The sequence below is a fragment of the Drosophila ficusphila genome, unplaced genomic scaffold (genome assembly GCF_018152265.1).
Source record: "Drosophila ficusphila isolate 14025-0441.05 unplaced genomic scaffold, ASM1815226v1 contig_197, whole genome shotgun sequence".
NCBI classification, from domain to species: domain Eukaryota; kingdom Metazoa; phylum Arthropoda; class Insecta; order Diptera; family Drosophilidae; genus Drosophila; species Drosophila ficusphila.
In genome coordinates, this window is record NW_025064091.1 from 4797028 (window position 1) to 4819753 (window position 22726).

General features: G+C 42.3%; 1 protein-coding gene across 1 annotated transcript; it reads left to right on the forward strand.

Moving 5' to 3' along the window:
- Window positions 1–232: 232 nt before the first annotated feature.
- On the forward strand, window positions 233–20241 carry LOC108097447 (protein lozenge). The gene is given in 8 exon segments (XM_017199718.2): window positions 233–380; window positions 1469–1998; window positions 2001–2478; window positions 4434–4673; window positions 9839–9952; window positions 11912–12259; window positions 18511–19038; window positions 19041–20241. Coding segments are annotated over 7 exon segments (2532 nt in total). The 5' UTR covers window positions 233–380; window positions 1469–1587; the 3' UTR covers window positions 19454–20241.
- The last annotated feature ends 2485 nt before the right edge of the window (window positions 20242–22726 follow it).

Here is a 22726-nt window from a genome sequence, read left to right on the forward strand (position 1 = left end):
TCGCAAAAACCCATTTGATTCGACTCTGAGCTCGGCTCTCTGCTTTCATTCGGCTCGCATAATTCAAGACACGGTAGAGTAACTTATTGGAAAAAACCCCTTTCACTCGCACTCATTGTGGGCATTGTTAAAGGACTGACGGACCCGACAAGACAACCTAAGCTTATTCAACCATGATTCAGTCAAAAGTCAAAAGACAGTTCAGTTTCAGTTACGTTTTGGCGAACGACGCGCGAGCATTATTGTTTCCACAGTTTAATTTAAAAAAAATTAATAAAGAATAGAAAAACACCTCGCTTAACCGCCCTTTCGCGCTGTTATTTTTTTTATTTCGTGCTTAAGCCGCAAAAACAAAGTTCCCTTATAAACTAACAGTTTGTGTAAGTGAAACAAAAAAGTTAAAAAAAGCGCGCCAAAATAAATAACTTTGAACACAACGAATTTCACCATAAACTGAACACAATGAACATGATGATATAAACTAAACCACAAACATATCAATATTCAGTTTCTAAACAAACTAAACCTTAAGTACAATTAAGTGCAAGTTGAACCAGAAACTAAACTGCATATAAATAATGTTTTCTATTGTTTTATTAAATCATTAATGAGATACTGTATAAAAAAATAATATTTGCTTATATAAAAAAAAGATGTATTTTTGCAATATTTAGTTATGACTTTAAAACACAGCAGGAAAAATGAGTTGTTTATAAATACAAGCTTTGTTTACCTAAGATGGAGTTGGTACTATTTTTTGTTACATCAATTCCAAGAAATAATAATAAGCTCTTAAATCGGAAAAGGAGGCCCGTCCGCCTCAGCGAACTGAACGCCAAACATAAAACAATATTATTCAGCCAAGTGAAGTGCAAACAATAACAATAACAATCGAATCAAATAAATCCCAGAAATCATCTGGCAGAAGCATGCTCGCAAACAACAAAAGCAGCAAATTCAATGTTAATTATTGTGACTAATTTATCAAAGTGCGAACTAAAAAGCGCCAAAAGACGCCTTAAAATATACTCTAAAAACTTCATCGCTGTGATTTTCCCTATAATGTATTTACATTTTATTAAAAGTGGTCGCTTCATTAAAATTACAAATTACAAAATCCTTTATTTAAAATGTTTAAACACAATATCTAAAATTAAATAGTTAAAAAAAGGGCCAAAAAACAATCATGTATCATCTGAATTAATCTGCTTTATTTATTTATCAAGTTCCGATTTGTTATTAGTTTACGCGTAATATCGTATTTTAATAATTATTATTACTAATATGTTTATATTTATTTGCGGGCTTATCAATGTCTTATTTTATTTCAAAGTAATTTGTTCTTTAATTCGAGAGCGATCAGTTTTTAATTTGGATCAAAATCCTACATTATTTTTTGATGTTACAAAATGCCAAAACAAATACCAATTTCAATGTTGTTGTTGTTTTTTTTCTGTGAACCGTTTAGAGATTAGAGTTTATTGATGAGTGAACAAAAGACACCGCCGAGGAGAGTGATAAGCGACCTGCGACCCGCACACTGAGAGAAAAGCGGACGGGCGAGCGGGGATCAAAGGTCACCGACGAATGCATTTGCATCTCCTGGTGGCAGCCAAGACGCCTCCATCTGAGCATACGGGCGTTGGGGAACCGGAGCCCGAACCAGAATCCGAATCGGACTTGGAATTGGGCCTGGGCTTGGGATTGGGATCGGGATCGGGATTCGGACTGGGAGTGGGCGGAGTTGGAGTCGGTGTCGGAATCGGAGCGGGTGGATCAGCCGGACTGGGACTGGGATTGGGCCAGGACTTGGTGGCGGACCACTGCACCACTGTGGCGCCCGTCAGCGTCGCCGGTCCCGGCCGCCTGGGTCGCAGCATCAACGGCAGCGGCGGCAGCCACCATCACCACCTGCACCACCACTACGCTCCCTATCCGTACCACCACCATCCGCACCACCCGCACCATCCGCATCACCCGCACCACCCGTCGTACCCGGCGTACCCCCATCGGCGGCCCATCCGCCGGCCATGGTCACCTCGTCCTCCACATCGCCGACGGGCAACGGTTGGGGCAGCACCACCGGCGACTTCAAGGGCATCACCGCGGTGGCCACGGCAACTGGAGGAGGAGGAGGCGGCGGCGGCGTGGGAGGCGGAGTAGGAGGTGGTGGCGGGGCCACTCAGGGCGCCACTGGTGCCTCCACGGGCGCCACCACCGCCGGCGAAGTGCTCGCCGTTTCGAGCAGTGCCAGTGTTGGCAGCAGTTCGCCCACAGGTGGCGCCAGCAATGGCACCGCCCACAGCGGCCACAGCGGACACACCGGCGGCCACAGCAGCAGCACCGCCAGCAATGGCAACAACAACAACAACGGTGCCACCAACAGCAATAACAACAACAACAATGCAGTGCACCAGGATCTGCTGTGGATGGAGCGATTGGTTCTGAAGAGGCAGCAGGAGCATCCCGGAGAATTGGGTGAGTTGGGAATAGGAATACTACTTAAAGTACTTTGGGAGATTTAGGGGTTCCATAAATCCAAGGGAGATGTTCGGGTTTAAGATCTATGATTTGTAGATCTACTCAAGAGTACGAAATAAATAGGATCAGTTTTTGCGTTTTTTACTTTTCAGTTTTAAGTTAATACTTATTTTTATTACTATTTCCTATAAACTACAAGACTTCAGTGATTTAGAAGAAATATTGTTACACAATAAATATTAATATTTATTGCAACGTTTACGATTGATGTTTAAGATCTATGATTTACTGGATCCGTATTTCCTTACCCATAAAAACTAAGATCGTAATGAAAAGGGAGAAGTTAACTTCTTGGGAAAGAGTATCCATCTGTCAATTGGGTCACATAAAATAATTAAATCCAATAAGGCCTATCTTAATCCTTAAAATCATATACTTCTCAATGAACTTTTTTAAGAAATACTTTTTGCATGAAAAAGAAAAGAAATTGTTGTTAGTAAAGAAAAAACAGAGGCTTTTAGCTCGTGTCCAAGTTGAGCTGAAGAAGATCCGCAGATATTGGCTGGCTGTTCGATAACCCGATCCGCAAAGGTGAAGCGCACATTCTTTGCCACATCCTTGCACAATGCACTTCTGGGGCTTCCCCATCATCACGATCATCGGTTTTTAGCCTTATCGGATTCCATGGGGATGATCGCAACGACAACGACATCAACGACGATGATCATGATGATAATAAACATGATAATGATGATGGGGACAGGCCGCGTTGGAATATGCGTAAATTGATATCAATAATTGTTATTGATATCAACGCACGAGTCGTTCCCCTTTATCCCCCAGATTTTCATTGCCCGTTGAACTTTCCCCTGCATCCCCAATCCTCATCCTTATGCCCATCCTCATCCTCGTCCATCGACGATATCAATGACCCAGAGCGAAAGCTGCTAATGAAATCTCAGCTCATCGCTCCCCCTGCCGAAAGCCGAATCTGATCGGATAATTAGCTGGCGAACTGGTTTCCCCACTCTCCAATCCCCATTCCCCAATCCCCAGTCACCAATCCCCATTCCCTGTTCCCTGATCTGCATATAGGTAGTATTCCTTTCCCTCCTGTGTCCTTTCATAACTTGTGCTCAATGAAGACGGCTCCTCGCCTCTGGGGAAGTGAATGAGTCGCCTCCATATCGAGTTGCAGCTCTCAGGATCTCGAATATGGTATGGGTTTATGGAATTATGGAATTGTATTATTAACACAAATATCAATTGCCTCACATATAACTTATAAAGATTTTAGGAGTTGATTTTGGTTCCTCGGAACTATAGTACACTGGGTAGCTTTTATTAAGGTAACCAGAAATATTTTCAAATGGCACTGACTTTATTTAACTAAGAACGTCCCAAAGTTGCTCACTATATTTTTTTTGTTTTCCCTAAGGATCTTTTTCACTAGTTTTGAGAAATGAATTTATTTTTTATTCATGGAAAGAATCCTATTCTTAGGATAGCTTAACACCTGTTTGGAAAAGTAATGAATGTAATTGAAATTTAATGATTGTCTATTTAAGACTCGCTAGATTCGGCTGGCAGGGGTAGAGAAATCATTTGTGGTGGCCAGGCTCCACACTTTGCTCCACTTTCGCCAGCAGGTCAACTGTCAAATGTCATCCGATAACCCCTTCCATCCGTCCGTCCGTTCATCTGTCCGTCCGTTTGGCGATTCCCCGCTCATTAATTAATTATGCACCGCCGGATGGCGGCGAGTGGTCGAAGGACCCCGGCACCCGATGATTGATATTTATGGACCGACACGAACTATAAATAATTGAGCGTTTTTACACAATTTGATGGCCGTGAAAATGTGAAAACGATTTTAATCAGAGGACCCCTGGCTAATGGAAACCCCTGGCTAACCCAATCCCCTTTCGCTTCTTCTTCTTCCGATTTTGCAGTGCGCACGAGCAATCCGTACTTCCTGTGCTCCGCCCTGCCCGCCCATTGGCGCTCCAACAAGACGCTGCCGATGGCCTTCAAGGTCGTCGCCTTGGCGGAGGTGGGCGACGGCACCTACGTCACCATCCGGGCGGGAAACGACGAGAACTGCTGCGCGGAGCTGCGCAACTGTACCGCCCAAATGAAGAACGACGTCGCCAAGTTCAACGATCTGCGATTCGTGGGACGCAGTGGCAGAGGTAAGACCATCGAAAAACAACTTGGGAATTATAAGCTCAGGGAATGGGGAGGATATTTATGATCAAATGTTAATGTGGTTGCACCCTCTAAAAGCTTGTAGCTTAATTCCTTAAAAAATTGCATTTAAATTTGAAAGAAAGGATTTAATTTGACACACTGTTCGGAGTTAGTAAACTAAGTACTGCGGAAATTGGTGACTTCCTCAAGTAATGCAATCAGCATTTCCTTTGCCAAATGTCGATTATTGGTTTCCCAAAGAAAGCTTCCCACGATTTCCTGTTCACTTATCAATAAGCGGAAGCTGCAGGGTAAACCTTTGAAATTTGCCTCAAAGTGCACTGCAAAAAACACGAAACATGTTTATAATTCACCCAGATTTACAAGTGTTATAATAAATAATATATTAAATAGGGATTTCCAAGGGAGTTCAGCTTTGTAACTCAAACTCTATTACCTGCCCCTAAACTTTTGAATAAAAGTGAGGTTTTTTTTTCTTGGTTCCTTCTTTTTTTCGTTGTGTATCCCCGAGAATTCAGAAGTGGTCGGAAGTGCATTGATTGAGTGACAAGCCAGGAGTTCTGAGCTCCGAACACGAGTGACTAATGTCTCCTGTGAAAAGGATCAATGGTACAGCAGTCGTCACATTAGGCTGCAGTTGGCGCAGTCCTCGGGGCAGCATGCAACTTGCAACATGCAACACGAGGCTCTCCGTTACCAGTTGCACCTACATACGTATACATATACATATATATATATGTATATATGGTGTATGGTATGTGGTATATGGTAATGTGCTGGAGAGGATCACGCAATGCTTGGGCCTTTGGCTCTGGTAATCGATTTGAACCCACAATTAATGCCGCCTTGCAGGCGATGTGTTATGTGCTGCATAGGATTGGCAGCAGCAGTTGGCTAATTAGCTGCAACTGTTGCCGCCGCTTCTGACCCTAAGTCAACCTTTTGGCCCACCACTCCACTTCCTCCCTTCCTCCTCCTCAGAAATTGAAGGCTCGTGCCGCCAAAAATGGCTGAGGAAAAAAAACACAATACCGAAAGGCACACAAAATAATTACTGCAACGGCGCAAGGGGCATGCAAATAACAAGCTAATGATGTAAGAACATAAGCGCTGACCAAATTGTCAACTTCAGGCAGCAACAGTTCACTCCACTTAGCGGCCACGCCCCCCTCGAGCCAACCACCCACCCCCACCCCCCATTAATGCCCCCAGTGACCTTTTGGGCGGGAATGAAATCGCGGACATCATGCAGCGATTTCTGATTAGATGACAAAGCGAACGAGAACAGATGGAAGCGAAACCATCAGCATGTCAAGGGGCTCAGAGTGCAAACGGAATGTGGAGTCAATGGATATAGACCATGGGAATACCCTGGATTGAATTTGAGTTAATCAATGGGTTACTAATGAAATGTCAAGCTAGTAAAGTCAGTCAAGAGGAGCCATTTGAATGGGTGTGAAGTTAAATATTAAAATTGTTTGGTAGTTGGCCTAATAACGATTGGAAGTTCTAGGATAGCAGTAAAGTTAAGATCAAAAAATATAATATTGTTTAGTGCCTTATTACAAAGCAAATCTTATTGATCACGCAATATTATTATTTGGGAATTATAAGAAATGTTTCTCCAGAGAAAGCATTATTATTTCGGGAAGCAGGGTATCAAGCAATGTAACTGCCTCCCCATTGGCAACCCCCTCTTTCTCTCTTCACTTGATGGCTGGACAATCGCCAGATGAGGTTGGCGGGGGCGTGGCAGTTTATCGCCTTTTTTATCCTGGCCCTGGCATGCGTCGACATGTTTTTAATTTGGCCCTCAGTCCGCGGTGAAAGCGCAATCTAAACTGGAATCGCCATCTGATTCGGACATCACGAGAGCCCAGGAGAACCCATCCGTATTAGAGCCGTTTAATTACCGACATCAGCAGAGCAGCAGCATCAACAGCTACCGTACATCCACCCAATCGACATTATAATCATCATCTATCATATCAAAGGACTTGACTTTTGCCGGCGATGGGATTAAAATGCGAAAACAAAGCAAATGAAGGACACGCGCCGCCAGGAACTCATAAGTCGTATCAGGATTTGTTTGCACAATAAAAAAAGGAAGGAGGGGAAAGGGTTGGAGAGGGGAAACCCTGGTGTTCTGATAAACTTGAACAGGTCCCTGATCCGACTTAGTGGTTGAGTGGGTGGTTTTCCCCGGGGAAAGGTTAATAGGATATGGTATTATGTTTGGAGTATTCAGACAACTGGGCCAAAGTACTTTCGCTCCTTTAAGAAACTCAATCACAGAGCAGACCTTGAAGTTCATATCAATTTTATTTGTATATTTTTTATTCAAGAGTGTTCATGTTCATAAATACACACTTTGAATACGTTGAATTCCTAATCAGTCTGGGAACTCTTTAGTTTGTATTTTCGCACTTTTATCGAAAGATCTTGAGTTCGCTCGTTCCCAGCCAAAAAACTTATGCAACTTTCCGGGGGGCCTGATGTAACCGAAACGTACCATTGGCATGCCCATATAGAGACATATAGTCCGAGTGATATCGGTCGAGGGTTTATCGCCGGAGAGCTCGGCTCGATGAGGTTCGTTCCCACAAAAGTCGAATGGGGCTTCTTGCTTCTGGTTTGGCTTTATCGTTCACAAAAGGCGATGGCTCATGGATGTTCATGGGTTCACTGGGGTGTATATTTAGACGTGGATATATACTCGCACATATTGGAAGAAGAGATTATAGATGAAGCTGGCTGACTGAATAACTGACTGACTGAATGTCCGAGTGCGTGTGCCGATGCTCATTGTTCATTGATGATGACTAATTTGTGGAGATCCCAATCGCGGGATCCCTTCAACTCCAGCTTTAGACTCCATCTCCAACTCCATCTCCATTATGGCCATTATCGCTACCATTTCGGGGTCTTTAGTTGCCCGATATTTTACCAAAGACAAAGAAAGCCAGCGAGCGAGTAACGCAACGTTTTCCAATTACTCTAACGAACTTTTACATACGATGGATGCTCCAGTTTTGCGGCCATTTGAAAAATGAGCAACGAAAAGGAGCCAGGCCTATTTAACAGTTTCCCTCTGCCGCCAGCTTCTGCTCCACTTGATTAATTCGAGTGTTCACCCCTTCGTGGATCTTTCTTTTGGGCCAAATAATACGAAATACGGACTACGAAATAGAAAATACAAAATACAAAATACGAACACGCACGGTTGTTCGGCTTTTGGGGCCATCATCCAATTCATTCCAATTCTGTGGCGTAATGAAGACATTTCGAGATTTCGGGCTAACCCAAAACGCTTTCTAACTGATGGCCATTCGAGTCGTGGTTTCGGTTAATGAACCCATCAAAATCTTCAATTATCTCTTGGCCAGTCCTTTATTGTGTCTAGTTTGAGGCTCTCGGCTGCACTTTTATTATTTCCATTATTTCAATGACCCCAAGGCAGGCGACTCATAATTATAAGAGACAGGCTCTCCCAACTATGAATTGGATATACTAAGCAATAACATAGTTTTTTTTATTTCATTATTAAAAATATGTTTATCGAGTGACTCACAAAGTCTTCGGTTCGGATTGACTTATTCATAAGGATATTTTAAAATGTGATCATGCATTTATTTCTCAACAAATTGTTGAATTTTGCAAGTTAAAAAGTATTTGTTAAATATACTTTCCCCATCCTCCCTTTTCTTCTAATGTTTGGTCTATCTTTCTCTCGTTTTTCAATTCCTCTGGCAGCATTCAGAGTTCTTAATTAAAAGTTAAATGCAATTTCCATCAAGTAGGACTCGCTCCGAATGTCTGGTCATGTGGCCACTCCTCACCCGACCACCTTCCACCTTAAACCGCCCACCGCCCACCACCCACCTGTGTAGAATCCTCGGGGCATTTAAAATACATGGGTTTGGGGGGATGCGACTGAGGTTTCTGCGGTCAGCTTGGATGGGTCTCTGTCTCCGGTTTTGGGACCTCGTCCTCTGCTCCTCCAACAACAACAACAACAATGTCTCTTTTGTGGGTGTTTAATTATATGTACATCTGTGAATGCAGATGTGTTTGTGTGCACCTGCGAATGCAGTTTCACTGGCCAGTCAGTCAGTCATTCAGTCATTCAGTCATTCAGTCAGTCAGACAGACAGACTGTTAAAATATCGAAATAAAAAACCGAATTTCATTTCACATTTCCGAAATCGATAAAAGCTGCCGTTGGCTTTCAGTTTTATTTTGCTGCTGCTTCAAACGGTGTCTAGTTTAATGGCCATAAATAGTGTAAACATTTGGTCAAGCCCAGAAAAAAAATAAACACAAAAAAAAATACAAAAAAATATGCAAACTTATTCTGGCCACAATGTTGCCGTTTATGAAGGAATTTAGGGCGTCGGCAGTGAAATGAGGGGCGTGGCCGGGCGGAAGACAGGTTGCAACGTTTCCTCATTTTATGTGCACTTCGAAAATGACTTTGGCGGCAGCCATTAAGGCGGGATAAACCAAATTTATGCCAAGAGTTCGAACAAATTGCACCGCCGGCAAAGAAATCAGGAATCTTTGGGTATACCCTTGATATTCGATTCAAAATTATTTTTATTTTAATAATTTTAATATGAACAAAGGAGGTAATGAAAGAGCACCAAAAATCTTGTATAACCACAACCCAACTCTTTTCTTTTAAAACCATAACAATTGCAATATGAAGTACATCAAGTAAGGTCATTTTCCATGGCATGCATTCTGCCAATAAACTAGTACCCTATATATTTCCAATCTAAAGGTACACCCCATGCTCTATACCAAAATTCATAATAGTAGCTCAAGGGGTTACCGAGTTCACTCAGACCACAAGCTCACACTTTCGCCCAAAAACCATAAGAAGTGCAGCCATTAAAAGGGGTAAGCCCGCAGACACACGAACGACGGGCGAACGGACGAACGGACGAAAGGCGACGCGTGTTCCTTGGGCTCGGTTTTTGGTAATTTCCGACTGGCAAATTGATTCGGTAGCCCAGTGAGGTCGTCGCATAAATTCTCGGCGGACATTTACGACTCAATTGCCGCATTTGCACCGTTTTCAGCGTTTTTAGCGTCCTCTAATGCCTTGCCGCTTCTGATCTCTGATCTCTGATTTTTGTTGCAGGGAAGAGCTTCACGCTGACCATCACGGTGGCCACGAGTCCGCCACAGGTGGCAACCTACGCCAAAGCCATCAAGGTGACCGTCGACGGACCCCGAGAGCCCCGCTCCAAGACAAGTAAGTGCCGCAGATCGTATAATCCCGGAGTTATTACCCGGGAGCCCGGAATAATATTAGTTATTAAAAGTGTGAGGTGCTTAAGCTTAAATCGAAAGAGTTGCCGCAGAGATCATGGTGTCATTAGAAAGATATATTATAAGAAAGTTAGTTGGTTTATAATAGGTTCTTCAAAATAATATACCGGCTTTAATTTCTGCCTTTAATTTCTTTTAAATAGATAATTTATTTAGGAACTATAATCTTTTTAAAGAGTTCTAGTATATACAAAACAATAGTTACAATAGTTTTCTTTTCCTCCGTGTAACACCCTTCTCAAACAAAGAATATTACGTGAAACATAAGTGGCTACATTGTTTTGCCAATTAGCAATTATCACTTGCCACAAAAACTATGCACAACAAAGGAAAAGCGGGGAAAGTCGTGGAAAGCCGTCCCGCTGCGTTTTGGGTTTCGCATTGCAACATGTGTCCGTTTTTCCCGCCGCAACGAGTAACCTTATTCCGTCACTTGGCCAGCATTTAGACAAGTGCTTAAGCCGGGCCAACAGTTAAGCCGATCTGCTCAATTGGCCATAATCAGTCTTGATCCCTAATCCCCAATACCCTAATACTCAAGTCGAACAGGCGGTTCCTTGCCCTGTTTTTAGCGCATTGAAGAACAGGATTTCGGTTACTGATAAGTCAAAATATTATAGATACTTTTAGACATTTATAGAGAAGATTTCATATTTATGATTATTGTATACTTTGTATGGTAGGGAAAAATATTAATTAAAACAAATTAGAACTATCCAGTAGTTTAAACATATTAGAACTAACCAGTATCCAGTATAGTTCTCTAAGTAATCTAAATTGTTTTTATTTTGCTGATTATGGAAAAACTTCAAATTTTGTTTCTCGTGTACCTTTCTGTTCTTCTCCGCACTTGAGATCCTTTCTCCTTCTGTCGAGGATCAAGGATCGAGGATCGAGGATCGCATCGACATCCGATGATCGCCATTTTGTCCAAGTCCTGTCATTCGGGAAGGTGTTTGAAAAGTGCAGCCGGTTTTAACTGACTTCAAGGGGGAAGAAGAAGAAGAAGAGTAACAGGGAAGGGGAAGGGGAGGGGGAAAGGGGAAGGGGGCAACGCTTCTGCTTCTTACGGTTTCTGAAAATTTTGCGGTTTGCAAAGAAAACCTTTTTTTTTTGTTTTTGTTGTTTTTTTTTCGTTCTCTCTTTGTTTTTGCCTCGAGTTTTTAGTTCGTGTAATGCATATATGAATTAATTTTTTCCTCTTGATATTTCGTTAATGCATTTTTAAGTCTTCTCTGCAGCGATAATCGCATGTAGGGAAGGTAATACTATATATACGTACATATATACAATATATATATATTGAGTATGTTAAGTGCAGCTTGAGTTTACCTTGAGTTGAACAAAGCTTGAAACTATAAGGGCAACTGTGCAAAATGGAGTCAGTTCTTGAGTGTTTTAGCTTAAACTAGGACTAATATTAAGGAAAATCACTAAATATAAGTTACTTAGTTAACGTTTGATTCTCCTTACAAATACTTAGGATACCTTAATGCGTAGTTTTAGCTAATTAATATTTTCTGGAAAGTGTACTCACTCAGTAAAATCCTTGGTGAAATCCTTCATTCATATTCCATATTCCAATGAAGATTTTTCAGCAGGAACCACTTCACAAACACTGCCAAAACCTGAAAAAGAAACAAATTAAATGTAATTAGTTTAATCCTTAAGTACAATCCAGGCTGAAAGTTATCGCCATCCATCACCTTGGCTGCCTTCATATGAATTTGTTTCAATACTTAATAAATTATATAATATAAATAATTTGTAATATAGAAATATATGAATTCATTTAGCAATTGTGGGATTTGCTGATGAAGTAAGTCGGGTGGTCACTCAATATTTTGTACTCACTGAAGGGGATATACATTCTCGATTCCAGGTCCGACGGGCGGTCCGCACTACCGGGCACTGGGCTTGGGGCAGCGGCCCTACATCGACGGCTTCCCCACGAAGGCGTTCCAGGAGCTGGAGACGCTGCGCCGCTCCGCCAAAGTGGCAGCGGTGACGACGGCGGCGGCGGCCGCGGCAACAACGGCGGCCCAAAGTGCGGTGGCAGCGGCCGCAGCCGCGGTGGCGGTCACGCCCACTGGAGGCGCTGGATCTGGGGGCGTGGCCGGCGGAGCGGGCGCTGGTCTGGTGCAACAATTGAGCAGCAATTACTCATCGCCGAATAGTACAATCAACTCGGACTGCCAGGTCTACAAGCCGAATGCACCGCACATTCAAGGTAAGTCGAGTGCACTGTTACAAAAAATCTTACAATTAAGTTTGGATAAAGAATTGAGTATAGGCTTTCACTGGGAATTTATTTGGAATTTTATTTATTTTATTTTCTAATGAAACATATAAAGTTAACTTATAAAATCTTATTTTGAGGAGCAAACTGTTATGCATTTTAAAACCATGTTTAGGGTTTTTATTTAATAAAAGCTTAGCTGTTTGGAACTCTTTAGATTACTCCCCAATAATTTCGCAAAGTGTAGTTCAATTCCCCCTTCCCTTCCCGCTTTTCATTTAACCCTTTCAATGAAGTTGTTAGTGATGAAAGCCGGCCACGCTTGGGAATTTATGTGTGATGTCTGTGGAGCTTCGTTGACTGGCACCAGGCGGCCTAAACGTTTTAATTGAGTTAATCAACCTGCCATACACCATATATCCATACACCATACACCACACAACACACACCATACACCCCAGCCCCCATCTTGATTTATTTTTGGTATTTTTATGGCTCGCTTTGTTTTTGGCAGCCGCTCGCTAATTTATTTATTTTCCCAACGCCCAGCTTAAAAATAGTTCGGAGCCGTTGTCGCTGGCCTCAGACGGATCACACATATATATTGATATGTTATATATATATCAGAAAGTCTGATTTTCACATTCCTAACTTGATATAATAAAGGCAGAAATCTGAAGCAGAGAAAACTCCCGTGAGATAGAATGCAATTGTAATATAAACATACTTAGTTTGTAAAATAAATCGAAACAGAATGTCAACAAATTTAGAATTATAATTCTAAAAATATATGGAAAACGTTATAAAGATCACTCCATTAATATTGTATGTAAACCCATGCTAATATTGTTTACATATCTGGGACCACAGAATGAACTTAATTTTCGAATAACGACAGACCTGCGAGCTAATAATATTTTATGCCCAGGAAATCTTGGCAGACTTGGCTTTTTCTGCACCCAAGTTAAACCGCATGCCACGCCCCCTTTTGGCAACCGCATGCGAGAGACTTTATGTGGGATATGTCGGCGGTGGCGATCCTCCGCAAAAGCTAACCCCTTTCTTAGCGATACGATCCAATTCCGATCCGCAGAACCCGATCCCAAGACCCCAACTAATTTGAGCCGCTTCAGAGGCTTGGCTTTTTGAGAGCACGCGCTTGACGCGGCTATAACCAGTTAGCACCGCACCATCTGCGCTATATACCGCCGATCTATTATCATGTGGGTCTGCGGCCATATAGCTACGTATATTGCTATTTTTGGGTTGCCAGGAGAACACCTCGCAGACAGTGGAAAATTTCACTTGTAACTGTTTCATTGTTTTAACTTTTAATTGAATTTTTAGTGCTCTGCAACGCAACGGCTTATCAAAAAATTGCGATGCGTATTGGGGGATTTGGTGGGGGATTTCGGACATATAGCAAGAGTCACTCGAACCGGCCACTGAGTCACGGAAGTCGCCGATGAGTCAGTGGCCAGTTTGGAACTAGACGAATCTGAGCCACAAATCGCCGTGTTAAGTTCGGACTTAAGCGCTTTGCTTATGCTAATTAATTTATAAATGTTTCTTCTTCGCACACTTTCTTCGGGAGGGGGTCTCTGGATTTTGGTGGGGATAATATGACAGGTTAATAGGAAGAATTTTAATATTATTATAATACACTTAAGTTGGATAGTGAATTTGTTAGTAATTAAGTGCATACCAAGTAGACCAATATACAATTTACAGTTCATGTTTACATGGTGTTAAATAGTTTTATTTCTAAAATGGAATCAATTCTCTTATTTAAATGGTAATTAAAAGTAACTAGTTAACAACCAATCTTCACCACTATTTTTTTTCTATTTGTTTTAAACTCTTTTCTCAATTTCCTAGGGTATTTAAGGTCTCAACTCTCTCCTGCTTTTTTTTGGGGTTTTAATTCAGAGGCGGGGGCAGTTGAAGTTGAAATAAACGCGTAAACGTATTGTCAATGGGGAATGACACATCGTTGACTTGGTCGTCGTCTTTCAATTAGCCAAAAGCAAAAGCGACCAACAGCAGCAACAATAATAGCAACAAATGCGATATGTTTTGGTTTTTTTTCTCGTTTTTTATTTACTTTTTTTTTGAGTGCTGGAACCGGAAATGCCCGAATCGAAGCGAGAAATCCACGTCTGAATCTGAATCGGAATCTGAATCTGAATCGGAATCGAAGCCTCTATGGGGAAAAAACTCGAGGCGCTTTTGTTGTTGCTGTTAAGTCATAAATATTTAAATGTGGCGCTTAAGCTGTTAATTTACACAATATAAAGAAACGACAAAGGCAGTCGGGCGGGAATTCAGCGGAAATCGTTGCAAAATTCAAAGAAATTGGGTTGAGATTATAGCAAAAAAAGAAAAAGGGAACACTCTTTATCAATATAAATGTAAGTTGGGGAAAAAGTGGAGCAAACGGTTCCGAAGTAGCTAAGCTCATAATGATAATTGATGTTAAGTGAAGAGCTAGACAAGAATGTAAGGTTATTAATTAACGAAATGCTGTGCAAAGTTGCTAAGACACACACACAGAATTTGATTGGGTTTTATTAAATCATAGAAATGTCAGTTAAATCACATAGATATTTTATTAGATTGCTTATTCATTTTTTGATCACTTTATTACCTATTAAAATACTGCAAAATATGAAAAGAAAAGATTACACTTACAATTGGTTTATCCTGGTCTCCCTTCCTTCTAATTAGAATGTATGGTTATTAATTAACGAAATGCTGTGCAAAGTTGCTAAGACACACACACAAAATTTGATTGGGTTTACTAAATCATAGAAATGTCAGTTAAATCACATAGATATTTTATTAGATTGCTTATTCATTTTTTGATCACTTTATTACCTATTAAAATACTGCAAAATATTAAAAGAAAACATTACACTTACAACTGGTTTATCCTGGTCTCCCTTCCTTCTAATTGTTGTGTGGTTCAAACACCTGTGGCAGTTGGGAATGCAGAGCATCCTCGTCATTATTCTTGCTGGGCCGCATTTCGGTGCATTTGGGCATCTGGTTTGAGCCCGAATCCGAAACTCACGCCTTCGTGTTTGCCTTCATTAAACGGGGGAAATATGCAAATTTGGCCACAGAATCGGGGGGCTTGGGGTTAGTTTGGTATTGGTATTGGAATTCTTTTTTTTTTGGTTTCGTTGCGGGTTCCCACTTTTGGCCACAAATCAATCCAAATGCGGTTGCGCAGCTGTTGCAGCTTCAGTTTGCAGTTTTCAGTTAGCAGTTTGCAGTTTGCAGTTTGCTGTTGGAGATGCAGGCTGCAAGATGCAGACCATCGGTGGGTTAAGGGACCCGCCGGGGGGTTAAGAGTGACAACAATGTCACACATATTGAAATGGAATCTTTTTGGCCCATAAAACGGCCAACTGTGGCGAGCCAACTTCACTTCACTTCGGTTTGGTATAATTTTTTTTTATTTTTTTTTTTACTACCAATGGCCGCAGTCACTTCCCTGCTCATCACCCCCCTCCCCCCTTCTCTTCGGAAAAAAACCCAATCCCGAGACCCAAAAAACCGCAAACTCACTTCCGTTTCGCATCGTTGTTGTTGTTCTTGTTGTTGTTGTTGTTGTTAACGTACAAGTACTTGGCTTTTTTCCACTTCTGCCGCCATTTTGCCGGCCAAAAGAAGTAAAAAGGGGAGCACCTATAAAAAATGATGTAAAAAAGCAGAGAACTCCATTCACACCAATAAAAGCAACTGCCACTAACACAATAACAACTCCACTCAGACGCACTTTAATTAAAATTACTTCGAGTCCCGAAAGCCATCAACTTTTGCACAGTAAGAAAAATGAAATACTAGTACCCCTCTAGAAAGATATTTAAATGAAGAAATAAGAAACACAAATGTATATACATATTTCATAAATGAAATCAATGAGAGCTTGTAGTAGTTATTATCCCCAAAATTAAAATGAAGAAACAAGAAACATATATGTATATATTTCATAAATCAAATCAATGAGAGCTTGTAATAAGTTAACTTAGAAGGCGGAAGGTTTCTGCCCAAATGTCTGCCCCTTCCGTTCGCCTTCTTAAATTTTTGGCCAGCTTTTGAAGAAGCTGCCACTTGAAGGCACCTGACTTATCCGCACAGCTTGTGGTTTCTGTTCTTTTAAGACCGATCGGACTGCATCCGCTTCTTACCCCCCCCTCTTGACCCTTTTTTGCTGAGCGGATATATGGCCAAAATCGAAGATATCCGGTTGAAGCCGTGGGATCGATTGGCAGCGCAAGAAACTTAGTTGTTTCCAGAGAGAGAAAAAAGCTTGGCCTTTCCCGGCTGGAGTTTATATATCTTTATTTGAATACGCTGCGTATACGCAATTTGAGGGAGAGAATTTTCGCATAGTTCCACGTGCTGACAGCAAATTACAAGCTACGACCAATCGAGTGTCCTCTCCCTCTTTTCGCTGCTTTTCATCCCCGCCCCTGGATCCCCGTTCTTCCCCCTTCTGAAGCCCCTTTCAATTGGCCAACTTCACTAACTTGGCTTTCATCCTGTTCGCTTCGCTTCATTGCAACCTCATTTGCCTAAGTTTGCGGTGGTCCACCCTTGCCCCACCTCAATCCCACCACTCCCCCTTGCACCGCCGCCCATGTCTTGGGCTTCAATTTAGCCCGTTGTTGTTGTTGTTGCTGCTGCAACGCAATTTGCGCCTTAATTGAAACATTAAAATGTGATAAGTGCCGGGTGAAAAGTTGCATGCAACTTGCAATTTTCCAGCCTTTCATTAGTCGCCGCCCCTATTTCCAAAAGGGGGGTTAAATGAGTACGTGCGTAGCTGGCATTTCTGCCTTGCGCTTATTACCTGCAATAGTGCGTAGCAAATATTCCCCTTTGGCTGTCAATTTTATTGTCTTTGCCCAATGACACGAAAATTACACAGCTCGATATATCAAGTCTTAATTTAGTACAAAGATATTTAGAAATTTAAATTAAATATTTGGTAAGGTATTTTATATACATCCTATAGTCAGGATTAATAAAAATGGAAATGGTTTTTCAGTCCAATTCCATAACTGTTATAATTTAAATCCGATTTACAAGCGGCATTCCTCTAAAAATTGCTAATTTTATTCTCTAACAAACTGCATAATAATTCTATATTTTACAGAACTGTAAAGATTGCTTAGACAAACCCTCTTGAAAACTATTTTCCAATTGAGATTATTTATTTGTACACTTCCCCGGAATAATTTTAAAGGGTTTCGGGCTCTGAAATAGTCCTTCAAAATGATGCTTTGCTACCTGAAAACAAATTTACCTTGCCTCATTTGGCTTATGCTTTTGATTCGCTCGCTATTTTTCTTTTATCGCTTCTAATGAATTTGATTAATTATGCGACATTTTTGTCGCTGCTTTTTCGGGCAGCTGAGGGAAGATTGGATTGCGTAATTAATCAAAATATGCGAGATTTCTCGGAGGGGGATAAGGAGACGGATGTCCCGCTGGTTGCTTGGGAAACTGGGTTCCGATGTCTTGGAATTTTCTTTCGTCCTTTTCGTCTTTCGTCTTAACCCATTGGCATGCACCGGAGTCCGCAGTGGGGTTAAGGTGGGGTCTGACTTGTGGGCGGTGGGTTGTGGGTTGTGGGTGGTACTACACACATGCCTCCTCCTCCGCCTCCTCCTTCTGCTTTTTCTTCTTCTTGTTGCCATGCATATGAAATGATGTTTTCAATTATCCCTTCGGCCACGCCCACGCTTGCGACTGACAACCTGGCGAACTTCACTCGGGGGTTAATTGAGCGGGTGGGGCAAATCAAGGGTTAATTGGGACCCCAGCTGGCACTCATTTGCCGGTTCTCTTACGCACATTTTTAATTTACTTTCCGTCTAACTTGTTTCTTGTTTAAAATTGCTATCTATATAGTAAGGATATTTCCTTAAAAAAGTTTCAGTCCTTAAGAAATATAAATTGAATGTTTTTCTTATGCAAAGAACTTTTGCAAGTAATCTTTATATTTATACGATTTATCACTGATTTCATTTCGAAGATGTTTGAAATACTTCGCAAACTTTATTTATTTTGCTTTTTAACATCATATTTTTTTGTAAATCTAGAATATAGTACAAACCCTCTTTTTAAATAGCTTCTTTTGGAAATATATATTTTCAATGGCTTATCTTTTTGCGGATTGTCACTATATTTCTCTTGTAACCATTTGCTCGATCTAATTCTCTTTCCAGGAGCCGACATGATGGGCGCCGGCGAGTGGACGGGATCCTCCAGCTCGGCGGCGGCCTACTACCACAGCCACGCCCACCACCCGCACGCCCATTACGCCCATGCGCACGCCCACCTGCAGCACCAGATGGCCTTGCCGCCTCCGCCGCCTCCCCCCGCTGCCGCTCCCGTTTCAGTGGGCGTGGCAAACGGATCGAGCATGGGCGTGGGCGTGGGAGTGGGCGTGGGCATGGGCATGGGGATGAACCACTACGGCGGCGGCTACGACTCGGCCAACTCGCTGGAGGCGGGCCAGTACGCCCCCCACCTGCCGACGGTGCTGCCCGAGATGCACGGACACGGATTCGCCGCGGATCCGTACCAAACGGCGGGCTACGGGGGCGGGAACTCCGGCGGCGGAGGAGGTGGCTCCAAGTCGGAGCTGGACTACGGCGGTGGCTACAATCAGGCGTGGTCGAACGGGTACCAGAACTATCAGTATGGCAGTTGCTTGGCCACCGCTCAGTATGGTCCGCAGGCGGCCCCGCCCCCCAGCCGCCGCCCCCGCCGCCGGTGGTGCTGTGCCCGCAAGTGTACTCGACGCTCAACCAGAACCAGATCCACCTGCACCTGCACAGCTCCGAGAAGCTGGAGCAGTATCTGGGCACCGCCACGGGGGCGGAGCACCTGACCATTGGCTCCCTGACGGGCAGCAGTCGCTCGAGCATCGAGATCGTCCAGGAGCAGTACCAGCAGCAGGTGCACCACCCACAGCAGCAGCAGCAGCAGCAGCAGGTGCACCACCCACAGCAGCAACATCAGGTGGAGTCCGCCGGAGAAGTAGTGGGTGGTGGTGGTGGAGGAGGAGCTGGTGGTGGTGGTGGTGGTGCAGGGGGTAGCAATAATGTGGAGTCCGCTCGCGATGAGGACGTCGGCGATCTCACGCAGGTGTGGCGACCCTATTGACCCAATCGGATCCTCCAACGGCCGATGCCAGCCAATATCCACCTCCGCTCACATCCGCATCCGCAACAGAACTCCCACCCACATCCGCTGGCCCACCCACCGCTGCACCTGCACATCGAACTGAACTAGGAGAGCAGCAGGATCACCACAAGAACTGTACAATCTTTTTTTTTTTTTTTTTTTCTTAGCCAATAACGTATGTATTAAAACACTAATCCCAAGGCATCAGAAAGCTGTACATAAATAATGAATAAAAATAGGAGATAGATGTAAGGCAGAGTGATTTCCAGAACTTGAAATTCAACAAATATTAAAGAAAAAGCTGTACTAGAATTTGTTAAATGTCATCCAAAAATAACCCTACCTTTCCAAACTAATTATTTAAACTGTTTTACAAGAGTTTTGAGTTCCAGAAGTTAGTCTGCCTGCTAATAACAAAACATAAAATAATAAAACTAGTAAAAGAAGTAAGCACATAACAAGATAAACTAAACCAGCTGTAAATAATAGAGTCTAAAGTTAAGATGGAACGTAAACACTGAATTCGAAAGGATCTTACCACGAACCATAGCCTAGTGAGCACCCATCCCTGCGAACACGAACCGTAGAGAACCTTTTTTTTACTAGACCTAAGACTAGATAAAGATACTCGATAAAGCCGCACAACTATCTATAAATATGGAAATACCTATGTATACATTTTTTTTCTGTTACTTTGCGAGTGAATCTGCCCAAGGATTCGAATTGAAGAGCTAAACGATGATGAGAAGACTATAAATAAAGTTATCGTATTTATTTAAAAGGGATTTTTCAATTGAGTGTGAAATATAGAAAAAGGTAAGAAGATATTTAATAAAATTAGCTTGTAAGTAACGTTAATTTTTTTGTCTAATTTGTAAATACAAGCTGCAACATGGAATTCGTTGTTTTCCGAGGGAAAGAGAAACCTGTGCAAAAATTGTTCGCTGACCACAAGCGAAATACAGAAATGCAGAAACGCCAGCGGATAATTAATTATGCGCATATTTAAGATTAGAAGCAACAATGGCGCAAAAAAAAAAAAAAAAACGCGCTTGCAACAATTGCGAAAAGCTGTGCATTTTTGAGTGCGAAGCCTTAAAAATGCGCGTGTGTAAATAATAAATTAAAAGTTATTGCCAAACAGAACCACAAAGTGTGCACAGGCCCATCATCTCCGCGTCGCGTTTCCCGTGGAGGATCCCCAATCCCCAGTCCCCAATCCCCGATCTCGAATCTCGGATCTCCGATCTCTGGCAGCTCTAGTTCCATTTTCATTTTCGCCTCTTCTGCGGTCGCTCCTCCGTGGCACACATAAATTGGAGAAGCGGCAGCAGTGGGTTGCCCCTGCCCCACTCCCCATTCCCCACCCACCAATACCCACCAATACCCCCCAATCCCCGCGAGAAACCCCCACTAGAAACCCCCCCTCTTTGCACCGCCTTTGGGTGCCGCCATTGTTGCTTTGGCAGGCAAATCAAGACGGGGCACTCAAGTGTTAAATTGCAAAAGACATTTCCATTGTCGGCAATTGCGAAACGGAAACCCTAGACTCAAGACCCGAGCCGAGGTGGGTCTACCGATAATCCATACCCTATGGCCTATCCACTGCGAGTAATTGAATGATTGATTGATCCACTAAATCGGAATAGTTCTGAAGGTAATACAAGATATTTAAATACATTTTTAGGATTTTTAAACTCATTGGTATGTTAAGGAAACTATTTAAAATATTTTATGATATTTACACACTTTTATGTAGTATAACCATTTCAAGTGTTTTAAAGGATTTCCGTTTTTTTTAATTAATAGTCTTCCAGTGTAGAAGCCAAATCCAGACAAGCGTTAAAGAAATCCTCTCTTTTCCCCCTTGATTCTGAACCCCCTTGAATGTCTAGAGTTCTCTTGGGGCAGAAGCCCGACACACGTCTCATCTGCGATGGGACACCCTCTCAGTTCCCCCCCGACTATATAGCTCCAGCTATAGTAAGTGATCCACGGCAAGATCTTGCGGTGGCCCAGAACAAAGGGGACTAGTAACTTTGTCAGCAGTTTATGATGGGCGACTTGAATTACCGCCGAGTGGAGGAAGCTGAAGCCTGGGCTAATTAACTCCGAGTTCCAGCACCAAAACATCCAGCAGATGTAAAACCCATATTACAGGCTACCGTGTGGATGGAGATCCTGGGTGGTCCTGTCCAGCTTTGAACTCTGTTCATGAATGGATCGGCTTATGAATCGATTGCAGCAAAGCCAAGTTGGCTAAAGATAGAACACGTTGTGGGTGAGGGATTTTGACCCACTTAAAGAAGCACTACAGTGACCTCACTGAATTAGAGTTTTTGTATAAGTCATATCATAAAAATGTGTAATGGCAAAAAGCTATTAAAAAACCCACATATGTTTTGCAACGTTCCGTGGAAATTATGCTTTATCACTAATATGATATCATCAACCAGATTTCGCTAACTGGCTTTAAATTAGGAAGTCAAATGATTAGTGATTCATCTTACGGAATATTACGCATGGGGATTACAAAAATCAATTGCAGCACAGCTGCGTTCTTTGAGAATCGCAGAGAAAGGCGATGTTTTTCGCCATCGTTCCGTCTCCCTCTTCCTCTTACTCTCTTTTATCCTTTTTGGGACTTTATTCATTAGCTTTGACATGGCCTAAAAGAATGGCACAAAGAAGAACCAACTAAAAAGCTGCTCTCCTCTTTCCCTTATTCAAATAATGGTAAAAAATTAACAAAACAACAACGTTTGCCGTCTCGCTCTGACACGCTTTATGCCAAAAGTGTAACGGTAAATGTAAATGGAAATGTAAAGGTAACTGTGCTACTTTCAATGTGAATTTCACTACACTACAAAGCGAGTCGAAATTAAGTTGTATTTTTTTTGTGTTTGCTGTTCGGGGTGCGTGTTTTCCACAAATAAACCAAAATGAAATCCGCAACAACAAAATCAAACGGAGCGGAACGAACCGGAGAGCAACAACTACAAAAGGCAAACGAGCTGTTAAGCGCCACCCACAAGTGTGCGCAAAACACACGAAAATCGAAGAAAAAACACTCAACTGAACAAAAAAAGGAAAGCACAAGTGAAAAACACGAACAAAAAAAAGTAAGCGAAGGCAGTATTGGTACCACCCACAAAAAAGAGAGAGCCCCAACAAAGCAAGAGTAAGCTTTTAAAGTAAGAGCGAGTTCGAGATGACAAAAAGAGAAAAATCTCATTATTCTTTGAGAAGTAA